The sequence below is a fragment of the Takifugu rubripes genome, chromosome 6 (genome assembly GCF_901000725.2).
Source record: "Takifugu rubripes chromosome 6, fTakRub1.2, whole genome shotgun sequence".
Taxonomy (NCBI): domain Eukaryota; kingdom Metazoa; phylum Chordata; class Actinopteri; order Tetraodontiformes; family Tetraodontidae; genus Takifugu; species Takifugu rubripes.
Window position 1 is genome coordinate 6,206,532 of NC_042290.1, and position 13,879 is coordinate 6,220,410.

General features: G+C 44.9%; 1 protein-coding gene across 4 annotated transcripts; it reads left to right on the plus strand.

Annotated features, from left to right (window-relative positions):
* The first annotated feature begins 156 nt into the window (after positions 1-156).
* camsap1a (calmodulin regulated spectrin-associated protein 1a) lies at positions 157-13,746 on the plus strand. 4 transcript variants are annotated; one of them, XM_029837855.1, is made up of 20 exons: positions 157-542; positions 1,022-1,221; positions 4,465-4,727; positions 5,416-5,574; positions 5,646-5,726; positions 6,010-6,042; positions 6,520-6,661; positions 6,832-6,971; positions 7,046-7,142; positions 7,220-7,340; positions 7,446-7,528; positions 7,605-7,689; positions 7,787-10,055; positions 10,142-10,278; positions 10,364-10,572; positions 11,201-11,263; positions 11,462-11,543; positions 11,638-11,759; positions 12,062-12,180; positions 12,289-13,746. In XM_029837855.1, exons 2-20 carry the CDS (start codon positions 1,023-1,025, stop codon positions 12,577-12,579), a joined length of 4,695 nt encoding a protein of 1,564 aa, XP_029693715.1. In that variant the 5' UTR covers positions 157-542; position 1,022; the 3' UTR covers positions 12,580-13,746. The 4 variants fall into 4 exon arrangements, with proteins under 4 accessions (XP_029693715.1, XP_011603006.2, XP_029693716.1 ...); XM_011604704.2 differs by lacking the exon at positions 11,201-11,263; XM_029837856.1 differs by lacking the exon at positions 6,010-6,042.
* Positions 13,747-13,879: the final 133 nt, after the last annotated feature.

Genomic DNA, 13,879 nt, shown 5'->3' on the forward strand with positions numbered 1-13,879 from the left:
TATTTTATATTTCGCGGTGATTGCGTTTATCAATTGATTGATTCGTTTAAATGTTTACATTTAGTTAATTATGACTGTAGCACTCGCATGATTCGGAGTTCTTTTTCGTGACATCTGAGGGCAGAGCTCTATCCAGAACCACAGCGCCATCAGCAGGTGATTAGCTGCCACTGCAGGGAGCTGACGGGATTCCAGGCGTCCCTATAGAAACAGGCTCCGACAACAGGGCAGGGCAGCGTTATCTCGCTGCTTCCTTCTGTCAGCGATGACAACCTCATCGTGAAATTGGCTGGTTTGGGATTTGACGTATTTCCTCGAGAGAACACGCCCGAATGGTGCCCCAACAGATTTTTTTTTAAATCATTGGATTACAGCCATCCGCTACACGCCGCCGCTTGATCCTGAGAGGGCCGGAGATTTGTCTCGCTGTGCAGGGAGGAGTCTTGCATTATCCCACCGCTCGGTGAACCCAGGCCAGCATGTTTTAACGCCACACATAATCAGTCGTAAAACCGTGAGGAAGAGCCAATGCATTCTTAGAGGTGAGTCTTTGTTGTGCCTGCATCTGGTGTGCGTAGTTTAGCTTGCTAACGTAGCTTTTTGTAATTACCAATGCTAGTTTAGTGGTAATCATAAGTCACACACCCTTTAATGGATCTACCTGTAAAATAACAGGATGTGGGGTGATTATTATTATTATTTACATATTTAACTGACCCAAGAGCAACTGGCATTTATGAATGGCGTCTCTCCTGTGTTCTCTAGTGAACATCAGCTGATTATCTGCAGCATACATATGCATATATTACACATTTATCGAAATACGTATAAGGTGGACGTATGCAGCTGAGGTTAGGCAGAATCATGAGGTTAGACACCGTGAATGTGCATTCTTTTGCATTTATTGCATCCCCCGTGCAGGTGCTGCCAGGGAGCCAGGCCCAGGTTGTTGTTGTTCGGGTCGATGATGTAATGTGTGGGCTGTGATTGGTAATCTTTGTTTCCGCGTCCTGACCTGCAGGATGGACGCGGGTGCTGGCAGGGACAGCACCTGGAGAAGGACAGCAGCAGCAGCAGGAGGAGCAGGAGGAGGAGGTGACGATGATGCTCGAGGAAGAGGAGGCATGGAGTCTCCAGTTGTACCTCTGGAGCTGTATGACTCTGCAAGAGCCAAAATAGAAGCAAATCTGCGCTGGTTGTTTGCCAAGGCTTATGGCATAGGTAAGGTTACCTTTGTCCTTTTCTGTAGCTGCTGAGGCTTTAAACTTTAATGAATCTATCCACTGAAACAATATATAATATTACTAAAATTCAATCAAGGTAATGTGGACATAATAACCACGGACACAATGTTCTGTACATATTAGCTAAGCACATTTTTAGTTTGTTTCATTAACGTTTAAGTTCATAAACAGCTTAAATGTTTTTCATACACACAATAAAGTGTATATTACACATGTTATTATTAGTTAATTCAATATTGGCTGCTGAAGTCATTGGAATTTGTGTGTTCTCTCTGTATCTAAATGAGTTTTTACCATCCAAAAGCAGATGGGTGATTGGACAGTGTGTAGTTGGATGCTGTGCATGCCTTTCTGTAGCCTGATGGTAGGGTGTGTTCCTGTTGTATTCAAGGTCCACTGAGATAAACACCATAGTGATGAAACTTGATTAATAGAAAATGAGTGGATGGATGAATATGTACATACTGTATAGCTGGAACAACAGAGTGGGGTGTAGTCAGTCAAGTCAGTTTCGAATGCAGCTGCCAGGATTTACAAATGCAAGTGGTGGCTGCTTTTTGTCGTCTAAATTTAGGTTGCATTTTCTGACACTCTCTAGAACAAATCGCAGCTTTTCTGCAGAAACCCTCAAGACAGGAGTGTGTTTTCTCATCTTGTGTCTTGGTAGATGACTCTCTTCTGGTTCTTAACAAAGAGGCCTGTGTTTTGAGGGCTGATGAATCAAGGCAAATATGTTTCATAATAATGTGTAATAGTGTTATCATTTAACGATTGATATCATCATTTGCTCTAAAATGATATCAGGGATTTTAAGAAATGTGCTGTCGTGCTATATTTCCACACAGTCGCAGTCAGAACCTTCGAGCCTGTGTGTGAAGACGTTGTGTGAGATCTCATGGTGCTTTTATACACAGGTCACTAGCCTTCCCAGCTCTGACGAGATCTACTATAACATTGAAAACTAGTGCTCCACATCGTCAGGCCGTGAGTCTGGAAAATACCCCTCGAATCTGGGTTTTTATGTCACTGGCTGAATATTCTCTGGGGAGGTCATGGTGCTCATCTGTGATTTTATTAACAGGGTGAAACAGGCATTGTAATAAGTCATTAAGTTAACTGCTGCAGAGGGGAACAAATCCCTTAAACCCAAATGTATGTGAGATAAGATACACGAGGGAAGAATTCAGCCTGTTTCAGATACGTGCACGCAGTCTCAGACTCAGCTGGCCGTACACTTTATCAGCATGATTGATGTATTGATGAACCAGCGCTGCTTTCACTCATGCTAATGTGTTGTTCTGGTGTAGAGATCAGATGCTCCCAACCAACACAGAACAATCAGTGTCAAGCTTACTGCTTGTCTTAATCTCTCTTAATCAGGCTCCTCCTGGCACCAGGGCAAATCATTTCCAGTAGGAGACCTTGCTGAACCATTAGGTGACATTTATACCTCATTTGTACGGCCTCATACAGATGAAAATGGCCGACCGTATCTACAATCATGCCGATGGTCACATTTCAGCAAGTCACACAAGCAAACAGTGTGTTTACTTATGGCAAATGACCCTCTTAATGTTTCGAGACCCTTTTAGTCAGTATTGATATCAAATATACCAAAGCACATGACTTCAAATAGAGACCAAATGAGTCAAAACAGCAGTGATGAAAAGTCCAACTTGTCTCTGCATGCATGTGTGAAAGTGTCCAGTGTCACATGTTTAAGTGTTTAATAGGATTGGACCTGAAGGGTTGTGTGTTTACGGAACATCCCAGTGACTGCGACATGTTACTATTTCCTTATCACACTCTTGGAGATGACTTTGTAAATATATACAGGACATGAGCTTGATGTTATCATCGTTTTTGTACGGGCAGTCCTGAACGTCTGCAGTGCATTAAAAGCTTCTGTCTCCAGCTCATTGCTTTATTGACAATAGTCCATTAAGTCCTCCCATTGAGGTCCATTGTTGTCTTTCCTGTGCAAACCCAGACCACAGGGCTCTGACCGTCAACAAGAAATCTGCTCATCAAGCTGACCATGTGTTCAGCTTTCCCTGCAAACCCACACACACACACTCACACACACCCTTGGCTTTAATGCTGGGATCAGGTGGATGATAAATATCTAAGTAGTATTAGCCAGTAGGATTAGGGAACAGTTCCTACCTCCCCCCTCCAATTCTTCACACCACTCCCACACACGCTCATCCACACACCTCACTGGTGTCAGGGGCCATAAAACGGCCCAATGAGCAGGCTTTGGTGAGAGGATGAGACAGCGACCCAACCCCCCTACTGCTGGAAAGGCTGGCATCCCCCAACACCAGTGTCCATAGCAACCAGTGAGGAGAGGTGGGGAGCATTTTTTGGACTGTTAAGGATAGCAGCTATTGCCACAATCCAAACATAAATTGTTTCTTGTGACTCTTGATCCGAAAGTTCTTGTGGAGAACAGTTGATAGTGATTTCCTTTTTAGATTAAAGTAAATACAGCGTTCAGAACCACATGGTGGAAAAATATCTGACTCTGGCCGGGAGAAAGGCTGCAGCAGATCTCAACACCCTTGGAAGGAAAATAAAGGAGCACCTTCTCAGCACCATATGGCAGCACCTCACAGCAACAGAGAGTGTGATAGATACTGTAGGGTGACTCTGCCAGACTCTGACACATTCCTGTATAGAGCCTGGGATTCCGTGGAACCGTTCTCAATCTTCAGCTCTACGTAGAAAGATTGAGATGTTTCCAGTTAAAGTCGCCGTAACGTGTTTTTACACGTTTTTTAACCATATTTTCCCAACAAAGCTTTCAGAGAAATCACAGGCAAACACTAGAATAAGGTGCTTGAAACTTGATTTTCGAGCTGGGTTCCAGGCCTTAACTCCAAGGATTACCAAGGTACATAAAAATAGCTGTTGTGCGTCTGTATCCACTCACAGCAAAACTCTGGGCTGCCTGGGACAGCGTCAGATTAAGCGCCACTGCTAAGTCCTGTTAGCTCATTGATTTAAAGCCTCCCATCAGCCTTCAGGCTTCTGACCTGGCGTGCTGGTTCACCAGTGACTTTGTCTGAGCGCTCCCTTTCTGTACCGCTTTCTGATTAGACAGTGTAATACCTTCAAATCACACCTCTTATGTAACACGATGAAACATTGCTGCACTTCCTTACTCTCAGTCTACATAAATCTTTTTATGTACTAGTTACAATTTTCCTTATTCCAGACCACATCCCTGTAGATCTACGAGATCCCTTCTATACCGACCAGTATGAGCAAGAACACATCAAGCCCCCCATCATCCGCCTGTTGCTCTCGGGAGAGCTGTACTGTCAGGTGTGCGGGCTCATCCTGCACGCTGAACAGGCCGCCTCGCTCCAGAGCCACCAGTCTGTCATCCAAGCCCTGTCCAGGAAAGGCATCTACGTCCTTCAGCCCGACAACACGCCCGTCTCCGAGCTGGACCTCCGGTCTACTCCCATCAAGATGGTGGGTGCTAGAACCTTCTGACTGTTCTAGCCTGCTTATTAAAACAGTAAAACAAAAGTGCTGCTAACATAACCCGGAGAACAGAAGCTGCTCTCCAGAGCCTCGTACGAGCTAAGTGAATAATAGATTAAGTAATGCCTCACCGGATGTGCATGGTGCAGGTTTTTTTGAGTGTAGTTCTTAAATATTCATGAAGCAATTGCGCAGCATATCTCTTTTAATATGAGCTCACATCTCAGAAAAGTTGACAAACACCACAGGTCTGAAATTACAGAAGGTGACCAAAGTTGGAGAAGCAACAGTTTTTGCTATGTTGAGGTGGCAGTTAGTAGTAGCCACCAGTTTATACACCTGGCCGATAATGCAGCTGTCATCTTCCAAAGTGTTGAAGAATTTGACACTGAATATTATTTTAATCCATTGCTTCTAGCAAAACACAGTCATATTTTAAGTTCTGCCCTGTTTCCATGGCAATACAGTGAAGGAACATCTTTTGTAACCGTAAATTCAGCAAAGCCTTCACCCTTCTGTTGCTAGATTAATAAAACCACCAGAGAATTAGTATTATAATACTAGAGTATTAGTATTACAAATTACAAAAAGTAAACATACACTATTAATACCAGCAAAACAGCAAGAAATTTGTGATGAAGCATTAAAAACGAAAACAAAATCTGTGCTCCTCCAGAGTGCTCACATTCACCTCATTGATACCCTGATGATGGCCTACATGCTGGAGATGATCAGCGTGGAAAAGGTGGTGTCCTGCGTCAAACGCTTTTCTGACTTGAGCTCCAAGGAGCTGCCTTTTGACCTGGAGGATGCAATGGTCCTTTGGATCAACAAGGTAAGACTGTCACATGCCACCTGTTGGCGGGTGTGTTTCTGTGTTGGGCCACATCATCTTGCTCGTTGCAGGTGAACATGAAAATGAGGGGGATAATGGAAAAAGAGCAGAAGATGAAACACCATCTGCTGGAGTCGCCCAGTCACCAGAAGGTCAGACACCACCCTGTTGCCTTACCAGTTTCTTTGCTGTCCGCGTGTTGTGTTTGTCGTCTATTTTACTGTACATTTTATGAACTGGACGTTTAATAAGTCTGGCATCTTCTCTGTCTGAACCTTATCTTACTTGTCTTTAGCTCACATCTGTCTCATCCTAAAAATGGGATAATCAGTTGTCATGCTACATTACCCTTGACCTGTCTGCTACTCTTCCCCTGTGCCCCTTTGTGTCTCTTCGACCCCCTACCCCTGCTCTTTCTGGCCTCTTGGATACTAGTCTCCCTCCAAATGGTACTGGAAACTTGTACCTGTAAGTGTGACCCCGTAGAACTCTCCTGTGCAGTCTGTTTGAGAGCTGTGTGAATGTTTTTTGGAGAGGACACAAGAGGGTGCTTGACTATATAAAGAAACAATGAGATACACACATGGAAGGCATTATTTTAAACCACTATATTTTCTAGTTCAATAAACCGCTGTGTACAGTGTTTTTCCTCCCCTCACCAGCCTGATATAATGCATGCTGTGGCCCATTCCTGGATGGAGCCTGTGGCGTTTCATTATCATTTTGTTGTTTCTCTCTTGCTTTTTTTATTTTTTGAGTGAAACTCAGAGGTTACGTCGCCACACGACAGGTGTAATTCATGTCTCTCCACACTGCAGCCTCTGTGCATCAATAGTAATAACAGTCAGAAATGTTGTGCTTTGTCTGGAAAATGAGCAAATTGCTCTCATTTATGAGTTCACTTGCTCAGTTTCCTGAAATCTGTGCTTTTTCCTTCCTTTATAGGTGCGCTACCGTAGAGACCACCTATCAGGTCGGACGCTTCAGCACTTCCCTCTGTTAGAAGACCTTTTGAGGGACGTCTGCGATGGCACGGCTTTGCTGGCAGTGATCCACTTTTATTGTCCAGACCTCATTAAAATAGAAGGTATGGTTTTGCTGTCCTCTACTCTGTTTCCTGTCTGGATCCAACATCAGATGCTACATTGAGCTACTGTAGCTGGATATGTAACTTATATAAATGAATAATCCTATAAACCCTACATATATAACATTTTATAAGGGCCACAATTAATGGTGACTGTCCCTTTTTTGCAGATATCTGCCTCAAGGAGGTTCCCTCCATATCAGACAGTGTATACAACATCCATCTGCTAAAAGAGTTTTCTAATGAATACCTAAATAAATGCTTCCACCTGAAGCCAGAGGATATGTTGTATTCTCCCCCGGTATTAAAGGTGAGCTAAAAGAAGCGTTGGTATCAAGCATGATCATGGATATGGGTTTATGTCATTTTCAACGTGTGTTGCAGAATAATGTGATGGTCTTTATCGCTGAGCTCTTCTGGTGGTTTGAAAGTGTGAAACCAGAGTTTGTGCAGCCCAGAGAGCTTCAGGAACCCAGAGATGGTAAAATGCCTACCTCAATTCTTTTAACATCTGTTGCGGTCTGCTGTTGCCTGATGCTTAATGTTCCCTGTCTGTAGTGAGATTCCTGTTGCAGCCTAAGGGCTCACGATCTCATGGTCTCAACATCACCAAACGTAATTTCATGACGTCATCAAACTCCGCTGACACGATGACCACATCCTTGAGCCCTGAGCTCAGGTATTAACCCCCCATTTTTATCATGCATTTTTTGTTGCAGTATTTTCCTTAGAGTACATGCAAGAATTGTGAACTAAACAAGCCTCACCTGTCGTTTCTCTGCAGCTCTAATCCCATATCAAGTAGAGCTCCATCATTATTACCAATTCAACATAGATATCAGAAATTTCCTGAGGAGGGCACATTGGGTAAGAAAATCTCTGTAACACCAGGCTTTTAGTAGGCAACAGGCTTTTCTAAAATTAAGTCTTTTAACTCTTTCAGAGCCCAGGAAAAGATCCAGCTCTGTCACTCATACAGATTCCCAGCATCAGGGTTCATTACTGGCCTGGTCCGACAGAAGACCCAGGTGAACTGAGTCCAAGCTTCATAATTAAAGACTTCAGTGTTACATATCAGCACAGATGACAGATTCCTCACCATTATCTTTGTCTCTGTTCACCCAGGCCCTTATCCCAGCTGCCGCCCTATGCTCTGCATTATCCCCCAGATGATGACGCAGACAGCATCAGCCTCGCCCGCTCCATCAGCAAAGACAGCTTGGCTTCAAACATAACCAGTATCACCCCCAATCACCTGCGGAGGTCAGGTCCTCAGCGGAGTCAGCACCGACTCAGTGGTCAAAGCCTGCTCAGTCACATGCACATAGAGGACGAAGAGGAGGAAATAGAAGAGGAGGAACTTGTTGCCGTGATACACCCGTCTTCATTTGCTCGAGTCCGGCTTGGGAGTGACATGGAGCAGGACGAGCTGGATATCAGCTCAAAGCCTTTTAAAACTCATTGCTCTACCTATGATGACATGGATCGTTTCACCTCTGAGCATCCTCCAGACAGGTACTATCTGGAGCCCCTGATGCCAGCCATCCCTAAAGCAGCTAAAGAGAAGAGCATCAGCCTGAACAAGGAAGAGGAGAGCGGTGAGAATCACCACAGAGCTGCCGCCGCCGCTGCCGCTGTTAGGAAAGTAGCCACCAACTTTCCAATCACCCCTCAGAGGAAATCTCCAGTAGCTGCTCAGTCAAACCTCAACACCTTGACTCCCTCACATGTGGTAGAACCCAACTCTGTCCGGCCACCCGTTGAGGGTTCAGTGGATCAGTCTGAGGAAAAGGAGTCTCAAGGCTTTTTTCTTCATTTGTCAGGGGAATCGGAGTATCACAGCACCTTTTCCCAGGAGGCAGGTCAAGATTCTGACTCTGACATTGCAGACCTCGATGAAGATGAGGAGGAGCAGGAGCAGTTGTCCAAGGAGGAGGAGAAGCACGGAAGGAAAAAGTACTTCAAAGATGGAGAGCTGCGTGATTTTGCAGAAGGAGAGTCAGCCAAATTAAGAGAGGACCTGAAGGTGAGTGAGAGGGAGGATAAGGAAGACTGCAGCGGACAGTCAAGCCCCTGTCTGAGCACTGCTTCCTGGGCGAGCAGCTGCAGTGCTTCTGGCAGTTCCAATATCAAGATGACCAGCTTTGCTGAGAGGAAGCTCCTGAAACTTGGCCTACGCGAAGGATTCTCAAGTACCAGCAGCTCCCAGAAGACTACACCTGATGGCTCTGAAGTTGTCGCCTGCCCGCCCTGGCAGCTGAGGAGTGACTCCACTTCTAGTTGGATGGGGAAGGAGCCTGTTTCAATGTTGGGAAAAAATGTGACGCTGAGTCCCTCAGTTGTGCCGACAGAGCTGCTGCAACTTCACATGCAGCTGGAGGAGCAAAGACGAGCGATAGAGTATCAGAAGAAGAAATTGGAGACTTTGTCTGCACGGCAGCGGCTAAAACTTGGGAAGGCTGCATTCTTGAACATAGTTAAAAGTGGAGGGAAAAGCGACACACTTCCACTGCCTCTGAAACATCCAGAATCTGCAGAATTTGCTGACAGGGGTAAAGCAAAGACCCCATTGTGCAAGGATGACTCCTGTCTTGATGCTCTGAAGATCCAAGCAAAGACTGGTCAAACAGAGCGGGGAGAGATCGGAGGGGACAACAAACTGTCCAGCAGTAAAGGAGCTGAACCTGATCGCAACGAGTGTTCCCACTCCATAGATCTGCTCAATGAAGCCATCTCCTCCATTCAGCAGCAGATGATGCAGCTTTCTTTACAGCAAGACATGCTGATGAAGCATGTGGTTTCACCTCCAGAGCAGGTAGAATTGGACCCGAGCACAACCTCCAATGCAACACAACCAGCACCCTCTACCTCAGACCCCAGATGCTTTGCTGTCCACTTTGTCGATCTCGGGGAGAGCTCTACCCCCGTCCGTCGCCCTCCGAAGCTCAGCTCCGGTCAACGCAGAAAAACAGAGCAAAAGCAGAGTAACGACAGCAGCAAGACACTGTCTGTCAAGTCCAACACACCGTCCCCTCCGGATAACTCCGGTAGAGACCAAAAGATAGGGGATGTTCCCGAAAGTTCCAAGATGGAGAAAAGCATTCAGAGAAATGCAACCTTCAAAGTCCACAGTGACGTCAGCACACACCACGGTCTAGAGCCAGACACAGACACTGTCTCCAGTACCCCAGTGCACCAGTCTCCCCCACAGACTGCACAACTAGAGGAAAACCAGCTTTACAACTCAGGGAAAGCGGCTGCTGGTGGAAGCGAGAATACCAGACTCAAGGGTCAACTGATCGAGGTTGACCTGTCAGAACTAAAGGGGAATGCAGACGTTGCCGACCCACCAATGGACAGTGAGCCCAAGAACGTGTTGGGATTCTTCTTCAAGGTAAAATTCTGCTGTGTGATGCTTGATTGTCCATGCATGTGCTTAGCATAACGTTTGGGAAGCATAAACAATACTGCACTTTGCAGGATGAGGAGAAAGCCGAGGATGAAATGGCAAAACGTCGCGCGGCTTTCCTCCTCAAGCAGCAGCGCAAAGCAGAAGAGACTCGGCTTCGTAAACAACAGCTGGAAGCAGAGAGCGAGCTCAAGCGCGACGAAGCCAGGTATGTCTGTCAGCTCAGTCCCCGAATAAGAGAGAGAGTAGGAGTTGTGGATAAAGTCCACCTTTCTGTCATGCTTGTCTTCAAGGCGCAAGGCAGAGGAAGACCGCATCCGCAAGGAAGAGGAAAAAGCACGGAGGGAACTTATCAAACAGGAATACCTGCGAAGGAAGCAGCAAGCGCTGATAGAGGAGCAGGGACTAGTCAAGCCTCGCCCACGGGTGAAATCTGGCAGGAGCAGGCCCAAATCACTGCACCGAGTAGAGTCCAACAGTCTTACCAAAGGATCCACCACACGTAAGGAACTCTTTCATCCTCTTACAGTACAGTGATCCCTCGCTAGATCGCGTTTCATCTTTCACGGCTTCGCTGCTTCACGGATTTTTTTTGCGAGTCGTTCATTGCAGTTCTCAAATATAATCGAAGGTGGCATATCCGTTTATAAAAATCTTCTTGCTCAGAAAAAGAAAGAGCGCCAACAACTACCCATAACAATGTTCTTCTCTCGGAGAAAGACTCCTGCGCCTTCAGTAGAAACAGACGCTCCAGCGGAGCGGAGTCAGGACGAAGAGGCTCAGCTGGGACTGGGAAATACGCGAGTGACAATGTTTCCAACCTTGTATTACTAGATTAAAATTATTGTTTTAAACAAATTTTGGGCTTTAAAACAGGTTTTGATTTTTGGTTTCATTCTATAGTTCAGTATTGCATTGTAAAATAATAAAAAATATGAAGCTGACTACTTCACGGATTTCACTTTTCACGTGTTATTTTTGGAACGCAAATCCCGCGATAAACGAGGGATCACTGTATTCCATCTTCACTTTGTTGGCTATCTATATCATCACATTTGTTTTAGTGATGTCACCTGTTTGTGCAGTTTTGGTGGTGCTCATTTGTCTGAGTGTGTATGTGTGTTATGCAGGTAATACTCTGATGGTGTCCATGTTGACCAAAACGAAGTGTTCAGCAGCAGACAGCAGGGGAGGTGATCCTTCTATCCTGCTCTGCATGACACCGCCAAAAGATTATTATTTCTTAGCAAACCATTAAGTCCTTTAGAGGGTATTTTATTTATCTCATGTTGTTGTGTTTCATGTGGTGCAAGCTTTGTCCTAAAAAGTTGCTAAAGTGTCATTTTGGGGTTTATTTGAATCATAGTAACTGTGTTGATTTGTCATTTCAGCTGATCTGAGCTGCAGTCACAGAGGATCCACACTCTCCTTGGCCACTGAGGCAGACAGTGTCATTTCTGAAGAATCACAGAGGTCAGATTTCCTTCTTACTGTTGAAATGACTGCAAACTCCACCCATCCTGTCTGTCCATATTATGATTAAGTCCTATAATGTATTGTCCTCCAGGGCCGAGTCAGTCTGCTCCATGGATTCATTCCCTGTGCTAAGCAGGGCATCAAGCAGGAACATGGAGAGAGACTGGGATAATGGTTCTATAGCCTCTTCCATCACTTCAGTGGAGTATAACGGTGAGCGGAAATGCAGTAAGGAACTAGAGCTGCATCTGTGTTTCTCTGCATGTTAGTATAAGCCCAGATATCTGGGGAAAAAACGGCTGCAGTTTCCATCGTTTTTAAAAACTCATACCAGAGTTGGAACTTTTAAAGATCCCAAATCCCAGTCTGCCAAGATAATCAAACACTTGCGCCCATAATTGAGATCAGACTGTATTTCCCCTCCAAAGTGGCGCATGCTTCCCTTGATTGCTCCCTTTGCCGTGGGCATAGAAGTATTGTAGGTTATTAATCTTTTCATGTTTTGTTTGCTAAAGGTCCCAAACTCTTCAAGGAGCCGAGTTCTAAGTCGAACAAGCCAATCATCATCAATGCCATCGCTCACTGCTGTCTGGCTGGGAAAGTTAACGAGAGCCAGAAAAATGCTGTTCTGGCGGTGAGTATTTCCCTGAAGACGTATTGTTGGGATTATTGCTGCTGTTATTGCTGCTTTCATTTTTCACGTGTGTCACCACATAATACCGAAATGATATTTCAATCGCAGGAGCTGGAAAGGTGCGAGTCCAACCACCTGATCATCCTTTTCCGTGACGGCGGATGCCAGTACCGCGCCATTTACTCCTACTCGCCGGACACGGAGGAGATGGTCAAGTTCACAGGCACAGGACCACGCGCCATCAGCCACAAGATGGTCGACAAGCTGTACAAGTACAGCTCAGACCGCAAGCAGTTCACTGTCATCCCCGCCAAGACTGTGTCGGTCAGCATAGACGCACTGACCATCCACAATCACCTCTGGCAGGTCAAAAGACCAGTAAGCGCACGGAGAAAGTGAAAAAGAGGCGGATCGGAAGTTTCTGTTACATTATTACTGTCGGGCAGGACCTGACAACCTGACATTTGATCATTTGCCCTCCAGGGGCACAGGTCACATCAGTTTCTGGCCGTGTGATAATATAAACCAAGACCTGCCACCGCGTCTTTTTTCGTCCTGCATGTCACCCTTTCATATTTTAATTTCTTCATATATTCAATTTTCAATGGGCACACTTAACAAAGCACTGATTGTCATGTAGCAGTTAGAACATCACTGAATCCACTTCAGTCCCAAGTGTACTACTGATACTAAGTGCAACTCCAGGCAGGTCGTGGTGAACATTTCCTTGATGAGGTCTTGAAACTCGCAGTTACTTCCGCTTGGCAAAAAAAAAAAAGCCCTTACTGATATGTTGAATGCAGGCTGTTATTTAACAGTTATCACTACTGATTACTTTTGGAGGAAAGGAGCTTTTAACAATTTTCTTAAGGTATGTTTGAAAAGTTAGTGAGTGTTGGAGTCCTGTCTTGTTTAAAATTCAGTATTTTTTTGGAGGATGTGTGAGGCTCTTGGTTGTGTTCACTGCTTGAATGTTTCCCCACTCTCAATTATGCTTTAACCATGGAACACAGCGATGGAACGAGACACATTTTTCAGTGGGAAAGCCCCGTGCTGCTGTAGAGAAACCAGTTTTTACAGTCTGGGAAATTATTGGAGCATTTTTTTTTTCCAGACTACAAGCGCTTTGAGACACAGACCTTCAGTATGTGAAACTTCATTTCTAGCATTCTTATTGTCTCATACCGCTAAACTAAAATGAAATTATGGCTGCAGATTACCTGCTTGCTGGGTTCTGGTCTCATGTACAGTTTAAATGTAACTTCTGGCGCTCAACACCAATAATTTCCCTTTAATGGCTGACAGCAGGTGGCGTAATGTGTGTGTGTGTCTGGGGAGAAATTGCACAATACTTGAGATTTGTTTGCTGCATTTTGTACATTTTTGAGTACCGGTAGTATTTTTTTGTACGTTATGTATGTAAGTTATGTTTGCTAAAACACACAGTCACTATTTTGAGGTTTATTCTGTTGCAGGCTTTCAGAAATATCATGACTATTATTTGGATATGTTATTATTTACATTTATTTTATGAGACATAAATAAATAAATTAGTATGTTTTCTCATCAAGTGTTGGTGCTCACTCGGCTCTATCTCTCAATCCCGTCTCTTATCCCCAATATTGTGTAGCATAAGTAAAAATAGGCTGGTCTAAACGGTACAGATAAAATACAAACCTAACATTCTGTCATATCCTTA